At 40.4% G+C, this 19,246-nt stretch overlaps 1 protein-coding gene across 2 annotated transcripts in view; it reads left to right on the top strand.

The window, feature by feature from the left end:
• Positions 1-19,246, top strand: part of LOC136884469 (inositol 1,4,5-triphosphate receptor associated 1) — a 286,150-nt gene that overhangs the window by 187,026 nt on the left and 79,878 nt on the right. For both annotated transcript variants that reach the window (XM_067156658.2, XM_067156659.2), the window contains one exon: positions 12,588-12,748. In XM_067156658.2, coding sequence (XP_067012759.2) covers positions 12,588-12,748 — 161 coding nt within the window. The remainder of the gene's footprint in view (positions 1-12,587; positions 12,749-19,246) is intronic.

Here is a 19,246-nt window from a genome sequence, read left to right as displayed (position 1 = left end):
GTGGAAGCAATGACAGGACTCAGCTAAGGGTCCCGTGGTCGCCAACCCACACTCCAAAGGTCACAGCCCCTGGGGCCCCTTTCAGTCGCCTCTCACGACAGGCAGGGGATACCGTGGGTGTTATTCTACCGCCCTCAGCCACAGGGCGAGTAGCTTTACTGCTCTATGAAGGCAATATATAAAGTGACGAAGGCAACGGACTACCTATACCAAGAAAAAAAAATGGCTTTTCAGAGTTGTCATAAGAAAAACTAAAATAGTTCAATTTTTAAGGTACGTAACAAAGTATCGCAACACAAAGTAAATAAAATCAAAATCGAGTTAAACTATAACTTATAATAACCTTAGTACATATTGAACAAGGAACAAAAATACATTCATAATCAGTTCAACAGTTCAATAATTAACTGAATAAATTAACACAAAACAAAAACAGTTATTTTTACCGACTTCTGTTTGTCACTTGTGTTTATCGTTATATAACTTGATAGCTTATAGAGATGGTCGATAAATCACAGCCTGTTGCTTTCTCACTGATATTTTTCTGTCACCGATATATCAGATACGCTGTCACGGAAGAATCTGTGACAAATGTCGTTTAAGGCGACACTCCGGCGATAAAAATCGATATTTTGGTGAACATTTTTTTAGGACTAAAATTGAAAGGATTGAGTTTCTTTTTCCTTGTCACGAAGTTATTCCGCTGCATTCAAACAACTTATCACTGTAATAATGCTTTGTTTGCCAATTGTAATTTTACATTTAAGTCCTATTTCTCTCCCATAATATTCTGCCAAATTTAACAAAATTTGTATGGTGCATGTATCACAGCTATATTAAGAAACCTGCGTATGAAATTTCTGATTGCAGAATTTTTTCAAGTAGCAGGGATTTTTAAGTCCAACATTTTAGAACGTAAAAATTACACAAACTTAAGTACGATATGCCTCTTTATACAAATTATGTACAGAAAAATCGATACGTAGTGATTTAAAAAAAGTATTATCTACGTAATTACGAATTTACATTAACATGTTAATTAAATTTCATGAAAAAATGGAATTAAAAATTTCAAAAAATATTATTTTGGAAAAACTATTCATTGGATATGAAAGAAATGATCGTGATATCTCTACTTTTATGTAGGTGACATTCCCACAAAGTTTCGTGAAAATCCGTGTATTAGGTAAAATATATTTTTATCTCCGGAGTGTCACCTTAAGTTGTGTACTTGGTTTACGCTGACAGAGCTATGATATCCCCTGATATTACCTGCTGCCTTCACGACGATGTTAAAGGTGTTAAATCATACATTTTATCATAGTGTATTTATGAGCATAGTAGAGAGAATACCTGTCTATATGGTAACTCTATATGTCAGTAGCTAGCTCATGTTTCATACGTAGAGCGAATCGAACAGATTAGTCCTCAGCTGGCAAATGAGGCATGTTTGAATACATAATATGTTTCGTGAAGTACTTGTCCGATTTTCAAAACAATCACGGTGCTGAATTTGTAATGTTTGTAGATTTAAGACTATGTGTACAAAACAGTGCGGTACCATTTATAAAAAAAGCTAAGTTAGTAACATGCTCTCAGGAAATAATAAGTCCGATTATCAGCGATTTAGTACCGTTACTGAAAACAAAATATAAATATCTTCAACCGTTCACGAGTTATTTGAGATGGACAGCTTTGCTGAATAATCCTGTATGTGGGAGGAATCCTTGTATTAATTCATAAATTTATTATTTTTAGTCTTTTTTTTATTTTAAAACCTACATTAAGCACTGTAAATAATTGGTATCCCGAAGATACGACACGGGTAATCACATTCCGCTTGTTGATTTATTGCGCATCATGTTAACAACCTATGCATTATTAAAACTTCAAATTATAAATGCGAATATTATTTTTCCCACTTCTAATGTCCCGAACATTCCGAAAAATACTACCCTAGTGTGGTATCATATCAACTAGAAGTATTTCCATACTGGCCGCCCGCGACCAAACAGTGACCGTGACGATAATCATATACTCGTACTTCCTGTGACTGAATCACAGATAAAAGTCACAGATATTTTTGTGTCACAGATACGCCGATCACAGATATTCTGAAATATCATTTAAGTTCATCAGGCAAGCTTAAGCTCACTTGAAGATTCTTATTCTCTGCTGCGCCTGCGCGTATCATCTTCAGACGTCTGTTACCTTTTTCTCAAAATGCATGACTTGCAAGTTCTTTGCGTGAGAGCGTGAACTGATGTTTGAATGCGTTTGACTCGAGCATTTAGCATGAGATAACTTAATTGATTTTTAAACGACGAATACACTTCCTTTTACAGCAATTTGTCGACGTTCCGTAATTATGGCCATTCCGGCAATTTACTATCTCTAGTTGCAAGGGGAGATAATCAGACCTTCGTTATGCTAACCGGTGGATGCTCCCATCACTTGCTGAAACGTGTGACTGACTACCAGCGGATGAACTGTGCACAGCTGTGCTGATGTGAACCATGTGTGGAGGAACAGGCTGATCCCCAGTCCCCGGCATGAAAGGTGAGCTATGTCCTCACCGCTACACCAGGAACTACTTACTCTACTACAAATGTTGTTGTTTGTGTCATCAGTCCATAGACTGGTTTGATGCAGCTCTCCGTGCCACCCTATCATGTACTAACATCTTCATTTCTACGTTTAACTACTACCTCCAACATCTGCTCTAATCTGTTTTGTCATATTCATACCTTGGTCTACCACTGTCCTTCTTAGTGCCTACTATTCTCTCAAAACCCAACTCTGGGTGCCCTATCATTCTCTCTCTTCTTCTGTCTGACTCCATGGCTAAGTGGTTAGCGTGCTGGTCTTTGGTCACAGGGGTCCGGGTTCGATTCCCCTGGCACGGGGACTGGTTGGTTGTATGTGTCGTCTTCATCATTATTTCATCCTCATCAGGACGCGCAGGTCACCTGCGGACGTCAAACCAAAAGACCCACACCAGGCCTCTCCAGAGCCTACACGCCATTATTATTATTATTATTATTATTATTATTATTATTATTATTATTATTATTATTATTATTATTATTATTATTTTACAAGCTAATGGACCATTAAAGATCACGCTACAACTTCATTTCTTTCTCTTCGTGCGGAGTTTTCTCTGTGTCCAATACTCCGTGCGTTCGCTGGCCTGCTTCCGTTGTTCATCTGTCCAGGCTCTTCCGGTCTTCCTAGTTCTTCCTGCGGCTTGAACACCTTCCAAATTCTTCACTGTATTCCTAAGCGTATTCCTTTCTAACAGCTGGTCTTCCGAGATGCTTAACCTTTCCATATCCTTCTTCGTTTCCTTAATCCATGCTGTAGTGGTCTTTTTTTCTCCAGAAGTAATGAAATATCTTTTTGGTAAGTCTGTTTGCGTTCATTCTGTATAGATGTCCAAGAAACGCCAGCCTCCTTTTCTTCATGGTCTCTGAGATTCTTTTCACCTTCTGGTAAACTTCTTTGTTACTCCGAAGTTTCCATTCGCTTTCAGTTTGGACAGCTCCCATAATTTTCCTGAGGATTCTTCTTTCCAGGACCTCTAGCTTCTCCAGCTTGTAGTTCATGGACAGGCATTCACCGGCATACAGGCATTCTGTTTTGACCACGATGTTGTAATGTTTTAATTTGGAATTCCAAGATAAGCACTTCTTATTGTAGATGTTTTTTGTCAAGCCATATGCTGTCTCCATTTTTGAGATCCGATCTTCCACTGCAGCTTTTTCTAGTCCATTCTCTTGTATCGTCTCACCAAGGTACTTGAACTTCTAGACCCTTTCTATCCGTCCTATCTCTGTTTCCAGGAATCTTGGTCCATCTTTGATTTTCATCATGAATTTAGTCTTTTCTGCTGAGATCGTCAGTCCTGTTTGGCTGGCGATTCTTTCCAAGATGTTAATCTGGATGGTTGCGACTTCTGGACTTTCTGATAGTATACCAAAGTCGTCAGCAAAAGCCAAGCAGTTGACTTTAATCCCACCTGATTTTCTCTCTAGACAGATCGGGATTATCCCTTGATGTTCAAGTTCTGAGTTCTATATTCTCACTATCTTGTCTAGAACACAGTTGAATAGGAGTGGGGATAGTCCTTCCCCTTGCCTCACGCCTGTCTTGATCTCTAATGATTGTGAGAGATGTCCGAAAAATTTTACCTTGGAGGTTGTGACTGTTAGGATCTCTTTGATTATATTTGCCAGTTTGGTTTTGACTCCAAATTCCCTAATGATCTTATCCATGGTCTCTCTGTCGACCGAATCGAAGACTTTTTAGAAGTCTATAAACGACACCACAATTTTCTTACCACTCAACATTCTGTGGCGGAGTATTGACTTCAGGTTGAATATTTGTTCGATACAGGAGCAGCCTTTCCTAAACCCTGCTTGGTATTCTCCTAGTTGTTGGTCCAGATTCGCTTCTATTCTATTAAGAAGGAGGTTTGAGAGAATTTTATAGGCGATCGGGAGGAGGGACACGCCCCTATAGTTGTTGACATCCTGCTTGTCCCCTTTCTTATGCAGCGGATGGATAAGTACTGTTTTCCATTCTTCTGGGATTGTCTCCTTCTCCCAGATTTCCTTGATGATTTGGTGAAGATCATCTAAGATTTCCGGTTCTGCCCATTTCAACATTTCTGCCGTTATTGAGTCCTCTCCACTTGCCCTCTGGTTTTTGAGGTTTTCAAGAGCTTCCTTGACTTCTTCCTTTGTTGGTGGTTCGTCATCTTCTGAGTTCTCTGGCATGTCTGGAAATTCTAGTTTAGAGGTGGGGGAAGGACAATTCAAGAGAGTGTGGAAGTATCTGGCTAATATCTCACAGTTTTCTTGGTTGTTCAGTCCGATTTTACCCTGTTCGTTTCTGAAGCTCAAACTTGGCGCTTGGTATCCTTTGAGTTTTCTCTTGAAGGTCTGATAAAAGTCTCTGGAATTGTTCTTGACAAAGTCGGTCTGGATCTCTTCCAGTTGAGCTCTTTCAAATGATAGTTTAGTCATTATTATTATTATTATTATTATTATTATTATTATTATTATTATTATTATTATTATTATTATTATTGTACCGGGAGGTACACCTCAACTCCGCTCATTTAAAAGAAGCGTCTTAAGGAACTCTACCTATCAAACAAACGTGAAACAGCTACGGCATGAAGTTGGGACATTGACCAAAAGATGTCACCATTGAATTATTGAGTAATGTGTTATTTTGAAGTTGCCTAAACTGTATTTACTTGTTTTGTTTTGGCTTACGTCAAGAAGTTTGAACTTTTCTCCATAGATGTCCTTACAAAAAAACTGAGGCATGCACTCTGGTGTAAGACGGAAGAATTAGTGATTTAAAGAAGTTTTGTGTATATAGCTTTTCATAACTAAATCAACTTTCATTTATTTTGATATTTCATGGTTTGCAACACTTCCTTCTTATCCAGTCAGCTTTTGAATCGTGCCAGTAACAATTTTCTATAATTATTTTTCAGCCATCACTGGCTCGTTATAATTTTTAAAAATATCCAATAAAATGAGAGGGTGTGTCCGGATTTAGTCCAAAACCCTCTCGAACCATCCCCTCGGGTATATAAGCTGAGGCTTTTTCAAGCTACCTTGTCTTATTGATCGTCGTCTTACTGAGGCAGGCAGTACATCAGCTCCGGTAATGGCCACCAGTTTTCTATCTCTGTAGCTATCTTCGCCAACTTATCCGAGGGGATGGTTCTAAACTTTAACTGTGTAACCACCTGATTTCTGAAATGTAATATCCTTCTTTTCTAATGTAAGACTTCGTAAAATCTTTATTTGTTAATCGGGGATAGAGAGTACGTTACACTCTCGAGTCCCCCTTCAAATTTATTTTGAGGTAACTACGATTTTGTAACAGTTTTTCTCCTATAAATTACCAAGTAACTTGTTCTTCTAGTCACCTCAGTAGTGTGGGATTAGCCTCTGCATCATCGGGTCACAAGCCCAAGTAGGGTTTTCAAACCGAATTTTCTAGGAGCGCAAGTGTACGCCTCCATTCCTTTTGTGTTCGGGCCAGTAATTTAACCTGTTCTTCTTTCTACGAAGGCCCAGTAGTTTGGGTAATAGATACCCCTGTGTAAAAATTGGTAAATTGTAGGTTGGGCCTAGAGAGGCCGGAAATTGTAAGATTTTGTGTAATGTTGCCTTGAGTAGGCTGCAAAAAATTGGAAGCCAGTCTCCTTTGTGGAATTCGGAGAGATTGTAAACTCTTTCTGGTGTTGTGTAATATTGAGTGGGGCCTTTGGAACAAAGTGGAGCAAAGTGCTCTTAAATTGGGAGATTTCTCTCCTCATCTAACTAAACGCAACATTTGCGATGTGGTAAACCTGTAAATTTGGAGCTGGAAGCTCAGCACTTGTAATTTTCAAACTGCTATTTGTACCTGTAACCTTTTTATTTCACTCAGTGAAAAGTTTGTTAAGTTTGTGATTTGAAAAGAAATATAACCTTTAGTTAAAGTTTAAGTTAATCTTTGATATAGTAGATAGACTCATTCAGCCCGCACCTTCTCTCACCTCTCTGCGATCCACAATAACCCGGTAACAATTATTATTATCTCTTTTTCTGGCCATATTTCGCCGAATTATTCTCCACTCACCAGTTCGATTCATTATCTCTCCATCCCTGATTCTATCTAACCATCTGACCTTCAGATTCTTCTGTAACACATTTCTGATTCCTATATCAATGTTCGAAGTGAGCAAATTTATTTTCTCGTGCTTGCACTAATCTGCATTTTATGCCCTCTTTACTTCTGCCAGAGCTAGTTACCCAAGTAACAATATTCACCTACTTCCGTTAAGAGTTCAGTTCTTAATCTAAAATTTCCTGCATCACCTGACTTCCTTCGACTGCACCCCATCTTGTACTCATTCCCCAGTACTCTCTCAATACCATTCAGCAGCTTGTCCACATCTTCTGCAGACAATCAATCACTACTGATCTGCATTTAGGGCAGTCGCCCAGGTGGCAGATTCCCTATTTGTTGTTTTTCCTAGCCTTTTCTTAAATTATCGCAAAGAAATTGGAAAATTATTGAACATTTCTCTTGGTAAGTTAATCCAGTCCCTAACTCCCCTTCCTATAAACGAATATTTGCCCCAATTTGTCCTCTTGAATTCCAACTTTATCTTCATATTGTGATCTTTCCTACATTGAAAGACACCAATAAAACTTATTCGTCTACTGATGTCCCCCCACGCCATCTCTCCACTGACAGCTCGGAACATACCACTTAATCGAGCAGCTTGTCTCCTTTCTCCCAAATCTTCCCAGCCCAAAATTTGCAACATTTTTGTAACGCTACTCTTTCGTCGGAAATCACACAGAACAAATCGAGCTGCTTTTCTTTGGATTTTTTCCAGTTCTTGAATCAAGTAATCCTGGTGAGGGTTCCATACACTGGAACCATACTCTAGTTGGCGTCTTACCAGAGACTTATATGCCCTCTTCTTTACATCCTTACTACAACCCCCAAATACCCTCATAACCATGTGCAGAGATCTGTACCTTTTATTAACAATCATATTTATGTGATTACCCCAATGAAGGTCCTTTTCTTATATTAACACCTAGGTACTTACAATGATCCCCAAAAGGAACTTTCACCCCATCAATGCAGTAACTAAAACTGAGAGGACGTTTCCTATTTGTTAAACTCACAACCTGATTTTTAACCCCGTTTATCATCATACCATTGCCCACCGTCCATCTCACAACACTATCGAGGTCACCTGCAGCCGCTCACAGTCTTGTAACTTATTTATTAGTCTGTACAGAATAACATCATCTGCAAACAGCCTTATCTCTGATTCCACTTATTTACACATATCATTGATATATATAAGAAAGCATAAAGGTCCAATAATACTGCCTTCAGGAATTCCCCTCTTAATTATTACAGGGTCAGATAAAGCTTCGCCTACTCTAATACCCTGAGTTCTATTTTCTAGAAATATAGCAACCCATTCAGTCACTCTTTTTTCTAGTCCAATAGCACTCATTTTTGCTAGTAGTCTTCCATGACCTACCCTATCAAATGCCTTAGATAGGTTAATTGCAATACAGTCCATTAATCCAGGATATCTGCTATGTATCTTGCTGAAATCCTACAAGCTGAGCTTCAGTCGAATAACCTTTCCTAAACCCAAACTGCCTTCTGTCAAACCAATTACTAATTTCGCAAACATGTCTAATATAATCAGAAAGAGTGCTTTCCCAAAGCTTACATACAATGCATGTCAAACTTAATGGCCTGTAATTTTCAGCTTTATGTCTATCACCCTTTCCTTTATACACAAGGGCTACTCTAGCAACTCTCCATTCATTTGGTATAGCTCCTTCAACTAAGCAATAATCAAATACGTATTTCAGATATGGTACTATATCCCAACCCATTGTCTTCACTATATCCCCAGAAATCTTATCAATTCCGGCTGCTTTTCTAGTTTTCAACTTTTGTATCTTACTGTAAATGTCATTGTTATCATAGGCAAATTTTAATACTTCTTAGTATTACTCACGTCCCCTATCTGGACATTATCCTTGTAAAGAACAATCTTTACATACTGCTGACTGAATACTTCTGCCTTTTGAAGATCCTCGCATACACACTCCCCTTGTTCATTAATTATTCCTGAAATGTCCTTCTTTGAACCTGTTTCTGCCTTAAAGTACCTATACATACCCTTCCACTTTTCACTAAAATTTGTATGACCACCAATTATGCTTGCCATCATGTTATCCTTAGCTGACTTCTTTACTAGATTCAATTTCTAGTAAGTTCCTTGAATTTCTCCTTACTTCCATAACCATTTCTAACTCTATTTCTTTCCAGCCTGCACCTCCTTCTTAGTCTCTTTACTTCTCTGTTATAATATAGTGGATCCTTACCATTCCTTACCCCCTTAGATGAAAAAACATTATCATCAGTAAATCTCAGAGTTTTAATTTCCTCTTCTTGGATTGTGATTCCTTTTCCGAATTTATCTGATTTCCTTTATCGCCTGTTCTATAAAACATTGAAACTACGAGAAGAAGTCGATGGTATTAGATTTGTGAGGCCCATGCAGTCTTTATCTTCACGATATTTGTGGCCCTTCATCCAAGGATCACATCTGTTTCATTTCCCCCTCAGATTAGAGTTAAGCTAGGATAATGATCTCTTAATACAGATCACCACTGACAGAATAATTCATTCTCCTCATAGTTCGGGTTGGTGCCGATAGTGTGGTAGCATGTAAACTCAGACCTTCTAAACAGAGAGTTTCGGAGGCCATGGTTTAAAATCGGGTGCATTATGAGCTTGAAGAGGAACAGTGTTATTTCCACAGCAACAACAAACGTGATGTTTACAGTTAGGACGAACAAAGAGAGAAAAGAAAAGATATCATCTTTGTTTTCGTGGAGAGTGTACAGACGGACAAAGTGCGGGAATGTGTGTAGACGTACGTTTTTCCTCAAATACCTCCTGTCTAGTTGAAGATAGCGGTAGGAGGATTTTACCAACGTGAATAACAATAAGGCGAGGCGCAAGTGAGTCACGGCAGATTTTTGTAAACAACTACAACAACACAGTTTAAACCGCAGCAGTTCCTGGGTCACGTGACCATGCGGAGCGCATTTCTCATGCCTCAGTCGCGAATTTCAACAGTTCTCAACAGGACTGAGATCAGGGCAATTTCCAGGCCAAATTGTGACCAAACGACGAATAAGAAAGTACTGCAGCTTTCTTCTCTGGAGTTAATTCCACAGACGTGCCCATGTTTTCACTGCATTGTTTCGACATAAAGTGACTCTATAAAAACTGCTTCATTGTAAGGTGAAGAGTTGCGTATTGTTGGAAAATATGTGATAGGAAGATGTAAGAATACGTCCCTTGAACAGTGGACCGGTATAACCTACAGCAAACAGCTATCAAAGACAGAATTACGAGGCAATGAATGGTGATGCACTGTACGTTCCTATTTTATGCAATGTACTGTATTTACGAAGATGCATATGCCACTGCTTGGAAATAGTAAGGGCTAATTAACCTTTGTGATCAGACACTTGTTCGTTATGTCAAATTCTACCCAGCCATCAAGATCGGCCTGACTCTCGGATTATCGAACGTTCAATGCATTATGGTGCGTCAAGACTTGTAATCGGCCTAAGATAGGAGGCGGAAAGCTAAGAATTCAAAGGAAGAGAGAGCATCACAACAATGAATATTAATTGATACTAGCAGTTTCCCGATGGCTCCGCCCGCAATGCACAAAGTATGGTGTTGTTCGTTACTATCCTCACGGATGTATTTGCAAAGTTTCGAGTTAATAAAATAAAGCACATGATCTGCTGTGGTAATAGAATGTAATATCACGTCAACAAAACACTTGAAAGTACATCACACAAAGAAATTGAATTAAACATTCCTTGGAAAAACATTACGCGTCGAACTGTTAAAAAGTCCTTCAAAGATCTTCGTTATGGAGACAAATGTACTCATAACTTTTCTCAGAATCAACCAATTTAAGTAGTTATTACCTCCAAAGAAAGCGCTTGATCCACTGAGTGTTTTTAGATCAAAATGAACTGCGTGCCTCAATTAGAACGAAATATGTGATTGCTTCAATGAAAAAAAAAATGTTGAAGAAATGAGACGTCAAATTGAATGTGCACTCATAACTTTCCTCCCAATCAACCAATTTGAATAGTTAAGAGCTAAAATGAAAGAGCTTGATCCAATGAGTGTTCTTAGGCCAAAACGAACTCCGTACCTCAATTAGAACTAAAGATATGATTGCTTTAGAGAGACAAAAATGGAAAAAATCAAATAATTTGGGGAAGGCGGAAGTTAAGTGATTTATAGTACTTGATGACAAATCTGTGCATGAATACCTTTCAGTTAAAAAAATGAAGGAAATCGACCTGATAGAATGGCTGGACTGACTGACTTAAGTTTTCATAAATATTTTTAATATAGGCCTATAGATTATGACAGACAAATCTGGACAGCAACCAATAAATTAAGTTTTTATTCCAGACTTAATTTGCTGCTAAAGGGACTAGAATTACTGGAGTGTTATTAAGTTATATGCTCATTGACTTTCTGTTCAATTGAATAAATCAGAAAATCTATTGACATACAGTAAATATTATGCCTTATGGCTGGGGGGTGGGTGGTCATCTGAAAATCTGCTTCACGAAATTAGCGGTACAAACTGTGTGACGAGATGTTACCTAGCAACCGTGCAGGCTGTGATGTGAAGTACCGACGGATGGCCATGACTGAGACACACATTACCAAAGAGGGGCATTAGAGTACAGACGGTCGATGTGATCTTGCAGGCCGTGATGTGAAGTATTGATGGATGGGCATGACTGGGAGACATATTATCAAAGAGGGGCGACGTGATCTTGTAGGCTGTGATGTGAAGTACTGATGGATGGCCATGACTGAGATGCATATTATCAAAGAGGGGCATTAGAGTACAGATGGACGATGTGATCTTCCAGGTTGTGATGTGAATTGATGGATGTCCATGACTGAGAGACATATTATCAAAGAGGGGTGATGTGATCTTGAAGGCTGTGATGTGAAGTATTGATGGATGGCCATGACTGATAAACATATTATCAAAGAGGGGTGATGTGATGTTGCAGGCTGTGATATGAAGTATTGATGGATGGCCATGACTGAGATGCATATTATCAAAGAGGGGCATTAGAGTACAGATGGACGATGTGATCTTCCAGGTTGTGATGTGAAGTATTGATGGATGTCCATGACTGAGACACATATTATCAAAGAGGGATGATGTGATGTTGCAGGCTGTGATATGAAGTATTGACGGATGCCATGACTGACAAACATATTATCAAAGAGGGGTGGTGTGATGTTGCAGGCTGTGATGTGAAGTATTGATGGATGGCCATGACTGACAAACATATTATCAAAGAGGGGTGATGTGATCTTGAAGGCTGTGATGTGAAGTATTCATGGACGGCCATGATTGATAAACATATCATCAAAGAGGGGCGATGTGATGTTGCAAGCTATGATATGAAGTACTGACGGATGGCCATGACTGGGAGACATATAGAAGCGTTTTTATTTAATCAAAGAGACCTCACCCTATCACACTCCAGAGAACTGATTATGACATTCGTGGTAGTTTCTCAGGCCCTGAGTCAGTTTCCCCTTTCGATGCGCTGAATCCTTCATTTGACTACAAATTCCATACAGATGTGTCTCGATAACGATTCGTTAACTGCAAATAAATTATCAATTTGAGTTTCATTTGTTGAAAGACGTATTTATGATCATTTTGCTTTCCCAAAGGGAAATTTGACACCATTTTTGTTGTAGATTTTCCCACTTCAACCCACCAGTCTCATGAGTCAGGAAGAGGCAAGTGCGCACCCTTACAGCGCTCACGAGCAAGGCGATGGTCAATTCCTTCCCGGTCGAAGCCCTGTCCTATCCCATCGTAATCATGTGCGTCGTAAAACCGATAGCAAAAATGTTTATTTATTCATTCATTCATTCTTCAGATCCCCTGGGTACGTCGACGCCCTCGGCTCCAATGAACGATGGCGCCTCAGCGGGCGACACGGCGTCAATTTCCTCAGCATCAGCGTCGGCCTCCGTCTCGGCGGTGGACAGCATGGATGCGCCGCCGTTGCCGCTCCCGCTACCCAACGGAATAGCTGAGGTGAGTTGTCACGAACAATTCCATGTTTATATCTCCTTCTCCTCACAAGTTTATGTTTACCTTTCAAACCGGTCGTTAAAACATTCCGCTGTAATAAGTGTGAGCACAGCCGGCAGTGGCAGAAATAACGTTCCGGGCGCAGTGGGCTGTGGCAAATTGAACTTACTGTGTTGTAAAGGATTCTATGAAGCTGTAGAGTAATATGTCGCTAGATCATCACGATTACAGAATTCTTCTAGCTGGTGAAAGGGAGTTTTTCACTGAAGACATCAGAACACAGCTGTATCAGACGAAGGATCAAAACTGGAAGTGGCGCATGCTCCCTATCAGGTCATAACGGGAAGAGAGAAATAATAATAATAATAATAATAATAATAATAATAATAATAATAATAATAATAATAAAACGTCCATATCAGACATTATTGCTGTCATTAGACTAGAGGCATTGTATGCAGCGGAATGCCTTGCTATGAACAAGAAAGGCCTGGTAAACAAATTTGAAATTAAAGAAGGAAATATTTTAAGGAAAGTTCTTGGCCCAATTAAAGACTTTTTTTTTTTTGCTAGGGGCTTTACGTCGCACCGACACAGATAGGTCTTATGGCGACGATGGGATAGGAAAGGCCTAGGAGTTGGAAGGAAGCGGCCGTGGCCTTAATTAAGGTACAGCCTCAGCATTTTCCTGGTGTGAAAATGGGAAACCACGGAAAACCATCTTCAGGGCTGCCGATAGTGGGATTCGAACCTACTATCTCCCGGATGCAAGCTCACAGCCGCGCGCTTCTACGCGCACGGCCAACTCGCCCGGTAAAGACAAAGATTAATATAGACGTCGGCATAACCATGAACTGTATATTCGTGTCCAGAAGTTCTCTGATATCATGCGGAGAAGGACAATTGCATCTTATGGCCACTTGCTAAGAATGAAATCGACGCCATTATCGAAGCAGATCTTTCTTTACCTATTTCAAAGATGGGAAGACCCAGCCAATTTGGTTGAAGGAAGTGAAAAGGGACCTACAGGAGATGTGGATCACTTACGAAGACATACAAGAACTCAACCCACTCAGGAGAAAACTGAAGGACCAGGAAGGCTTTCAGGAAAGGCCAAAGTTGAAGACGGGAAAGATGTGGACGGAGGAAAGAAAAGAGCAACACCGCCAAAGAATGAAGGAGCATTGGGAAAAGATCAAAACCCAGAGAAGAGAGCTGATATAACGCGGTCCCTAGCAGGTCGGTACGAACGAGGAAATAATAATAATAATAAGCAGCAGCAGAAGAAGAAGAAGACTTTTGTTGACTTCAGGAAGGCGTTTGACTATAGATCGACGTTCACTTTTATACTAGAAGAATTGAAAGTATATAGGGAAACAAGGGAACTGATCAGACAAATATTAACTGACATAATTTTAAAAGTTAAATTCGTAGGTGAAATATCCGAGCCATTTTTTTACTATTAACACAGGGGCCCGACAAGGAGATGTTTTTCCCCTCTCTCATTGTATCTGTATTAGAGAATAGTGTCCATTCTCCACTTATTTGCACTAGACACTTAAAAACACGTCAGACATGAACAGGATACATAAAATAGACGTTTTCTTACCCGTAGGGTATTGTATATTCTATAGAAGTCAAAACGAGTTTTCCCATTTGCAGTGGCCGTAATCTTAATTGCCTGACTTTCCATAAAAACCTTAGCCTCAGAAATTGCAACAAGCATAACAGAATAATTCCTCCGTAGAGCGAATTTCCATAGCTCCTACTTCTGACATTTAGATAAGTCTTCAACTTGTACAAAATCGTTTGTTCTGTTTTTCCCTTCGTGGGAACTACTGAACCACAGGTGGTGAATTCCAGAGATGATAGCTATTTGTAGATTACCGTATGGAAAATTAATTGTCCCAGGTGGTTGAGTCGGTCGATGGAAATACCCATCAGTTATATCCCAAAACAAAGAGTCTCGGAAAGAAGGAATGTACTATGTCATATGTAGTTCTTTGCATCACAGATCGTCTAGAATGTATAGGATGGTTAAACATTTTTGTTTAAGAGCGTATGCTAACTTCCGTTTCCGCATTTGACAGTTTCGGCTTAACCTAGAGTGATTTGCCATCATATTTTACGCTCAAATCAAGGAACTGAAGATATTTTCCGTTAAAGGCATGTTTCCGCTCAATAGAGGTCCGTTTAAGGCAGGTTTTACTGTATTGAAACCTTTACTTTTTTGTTTTGTTCTTAGATTTAGCCGTTTGGCTGCAGTGAAGTTCATACGTCCCCAGATGGCAGTATTAGAATGATGTGTGATATTGTCCGAGCGGTTCTGTCGTAGAAGATTCTCTCTGAGATTGCTGTCTGAACTTGGCTGCACGACGGGGAGATGTGTGCTATTGCACTCATAAAACTCCCTACAGCCTAGTAAATATTTTCAGAGTTGTTTATTCAAAGTGTTTGTCACTTAAAACTAACATATTCCGCTCCATTTAACATGTAGATTATTTTGTTTGTTTGTTATATTTTTCAACAACACCCAACACTTTTATCTTTTAATGAAAACAGGGTTATTATTTTCAAAAACAGGAAAATGAATTGTGCAAGCTGTGTTTGACATTTAGAAACTAAATTGATGTCGAAAGTCAACCCAGAACCCACTTTGATGAAAAACTAAATCACAAATAACTATTGTATATTGTGTACAGAGAAAACCCAGTTTTAGAACTCGACACCATCAAATTAGATCGTTCATAGCCAAAGAACGGAGGAAGGAGGCCTTTAATGTCCAAGAAAAAATTTACGGCCCGCCTCTGTGGTGTAGTGGTTAGTGTGATTAGCTGCCACCCCCGGAGGCTCTGGTTCGATTCCCGGCTCTGCCACAAAATTTGGGAAGTGGTACGAGGGCTGGAACGGGATCCAGTCAGCCTCGGCAGGTCAACTGAGTAGAGGTGGGTTCGATTCCTATCCTGGAAGTGGTTTTCCACTTCTCCTCCAGGCCAATGCCGGGATGGTACCTAACTTAAGGCCACGGCTGCTTCCTTCCCTCTTCCTTGTGTATCCCTTCCAATCTTCCCATCTCCCCGCAAGGCCCCTGTTCAACACAGCAGGTGAGGCCGCCTGGGCGAGGGACCAGTCATACTCCCCAGTTGTATCCCCGAAATCTCACACTGCCCTTGAGGCGGTAGAGGTGGGATCCCTCGCTGAGTTCGAGGGAAAAACCAACCCTGGAGTGTATGCAGATCAAGAAAGGAAGAAAGAAAATAATAAAACTGTATATAATCTCAAACAACCAGACCAGAACGAGTAGTGTAGGGGGCATTTTGAAACATTTCATGTAAGAATATTGTGTGTTCCTGTAGACAATGAGTTTTAACGTGGAAATAAAACGTTTCCCGACCCATGCCCGTGACATCTGCGAGAAAGAGTTCAGAAGGTGAATGGATAAGCTCCGAAGGATCTGGCGTGACTGAGCAATCAGTAATAACACAAAGAAACGTCTTAGTAGTTTTAGTCGTCTCCTATGGCTGCGCATCATGGACAAAAAAGCGCATCGACGCATTTGAAATGTGGTGCTGGCGGTTGATGTTACGAATACGTTCGACGGAGGAAACATCATAATCGAACCCTGCAGTCCTTTGGACATGTATTAAGGAGAGAAAATACCTTTGAAAAACTAGTTGTGCAAGGAAACAGGCCGCGTGGAAGAGTGACAATCTGGAAAGCAGAATACCATAGACAATGGCGACTGCTGGCGAACTCAATTGAATAGAATGTGATCACGACACTCTGACACGAGTTATGCGACTGAGAAGACGACGAAGAAGAAAAAGTCCAAATAACATATTTTCTTCTTCTACTATATGTAATAAATGCATCCTGAAAAATTGTTTCTATCGCATTATAAATAGGCTGAAGTACAGAAATTTTCAATGGTTTAAACCTGATAACTATCACCACCAGAGAGTACAGCATACACTATACGACTGTCGATAACGTTGTCCGTGAATCACTTTTGAGGAAGTAGGAGCTCCGAAAATAAACGTGTTCTACATTAAAAGATTGTCAGGAATAAAACACTCTTTTGTTAATCTAATTTAATGTGGGATGACATCAATGACAACACTTCGCGCTGATTAACGGCTACCTACAAAGTTCCTCATCCTCGCAGTACCTCTCCGGCATGGCAGTATTCACTTGAAATGGGCGGTCCTTCCGTAATCTTGATGACAGCTTTCGTTTCACTTTGTTACGCACGGACAGTCGCTTCACTCAGCATTTCTTTGTAGTTGGTGTCGAACACAGGACTATTGACTACTATCACAGCACACTGGGCTCGACTCCAGACAAGGCCGATAATTCGGACAGTGAATGTAACTGCTCCACACACTGAAGTACTCACTGTACAGTAACACAACACCAACAAAAAATATGTTTTTTTTGCTAGTTGGTTTACGTCGCACCGATACAGATAGATCTTATGGCGACGATGGGATAGGAAAGGCCTAGGAGTTGGAAGGAAGCGGCCGTGGCCTTAATTAAGGTACAGGCCCAGCATTTGCCTGGCGTGAAAATGAGAAACCACGGAAAACCATCTTCAGGGCTGCCGACAGTGGGATTCAAACCCACTATCTCCCGGATGCAAGCTCACAGCCGCGTGCCCCTGACCGCACGGCCAACTCGCCCGGTAACAAAAAAAGTAAGAATCGGGAGGTTGTGGGTTCGGATCCCACTGGTGTCCGGCTGGCCATTTTTGTTCTGTACTTAACATCTCTTCAACACGTACTACATGTACGTAACACGACCTAATACGTTGAAAGTCTGTTTCGATTATCATAAATATGTCTTTCAATGAAATGTGTAAGCAGTGTTACCTAGCAACCGTGAAATGTGAAGGTTTGTTGGATGGCCATGACACACAGGTCCATGCGTTATGCAGTCCTCAAGGTACTGTTACTATGTACCACACAGATTTCGCTACACACATTTCCAGAAGATCCCCAGCACCCAGACATACGGTATTTATGTCAAAACGACAAGACTTCAACATTACTCTCCTACACACTGCTCCAAGACACTCTGCGACGACATTCTCTCAACACTCACACCGATTCGCTGCTGTTCGCGACAACCCTCCTTTCATATCCGTGCTAGTCAACGTAAGCACCAGAAGAAAACAATACAAGGAGGGGCTGGCTCATGCCCTTGGGGTGGCTGGGAGGTCCCCAGCGAGACCCACTTACTTCTAGGAAATAACGAAGGTGGCTTCCAGAGGGCTGACAGTCGCATGAGCACGTAACGCTGTTTAATTGTGAAGACATCCGCATTCAAAACTTATAGCGATTATTTGTTTGCTTGCTAACATAATCCGTTCATTTGAATGTCGACTTGTCAATATAACCTTTCAGCTTTTCAGCAGCCCTCGAAAATTGTTGGTTTTTCTCCCTCGACAGAACACAGGAGTGAGGGTGTAAGAAGATTTTTTTGTTAAATTTCAGCGTAAACCAAAATGTATTGCATTGCTCTATTATTTATTAGTCCAATTTGTATTATTTTAATTCCATTATCAAGTTATAAATTGATAATGCTAATTTAAAAAATGAACATTAACCTAAGCCTTATCCCTCACACCTTACCTAGCTCGTGTGGCCACTGACATGGCCCTGTCCTGACGAGAAATACCACTGGTCTGCATCTCCTATGGTGTAGTGACGTCCAGAGAAAATCCGTGCTTCATTTTTATCCGGAATACTGTCGTTACAGCAATGCACGCGACTCCGAAAAACACTTTATTTGCCTCGCCTAAGCACTCAGGAAACTTTGAAGTTTTTAATAGCTCGCCTAATCTCTTTGAAGATATTTGTACCGGGCGAGTTGGCCGTGCGCGTAGAGGCGCGCGGCTGTGAGCTTGCATCCGGGAGATAGTAGGTTCGAATCCCACTATCGGCAGCCCTGAAGATGGTTTTCCGTGGTTTTCCATTTTCACACCAGGCAAATGCTGGGGCTGTACCTTAATTAAGGCCACGGCCGCTTCCTTCCAACTCCTAGGCCTTTCCTATCCCATCGTCGCCATAAGACCTATCTGTGTCGGTGCGACGTAAAGCCCATAGCAAAAAAAAAAAAAAGATATTTGTACTACTTTAACCATACTCTTTAGGTAAGGTCGCTGTGATAGCAAAAAATCCTCATTTGTCTTACCATCAATAACAAATGCGTTAACTGTAGAATTTTTTCACTCCTCTAAAACGCTGTTAGGATGTTATCTTGAGACAGGCACAAGGAACCCAGAACGTGGCACTTGATGCGTACTTCATTCTCGAGTGTATCAAGAAATGAACTGTGCTTCTGATCAACTTGTTATGAATTGATTGCTGATTCTTTTTCTTTTGACATTAATATATCTTATGGCTGGAAGTCATCCGAAAATTTGTGTAACCCGACAAAATGTATGACAGAAGTGACGTCACATTAATCGTTACCGTAGGCCTTGGTGGCTAAAGATGCTGC

The sequence above is a fragment of the Anabrus simplex genome, chromosome 12 (assembly GCF_040414725.1).
Source record: "Anabrus simplex isolate iqAnaSimp1 chromosome 12, ASM4041472v1, whole genome shotgun sequence".
In the NCBI taxonomy this organism is placed as follows: Eukaryota; Metazoa; Arthropoda; class Insecta; order Orthoptera; family Tettigoniidae; genus Anabrus; species Anabrus simplex.
Note: the sequence above shows the minus strand (reverse complement) of the source record. Positions and strands in the feature narration are given on the sequence as shown.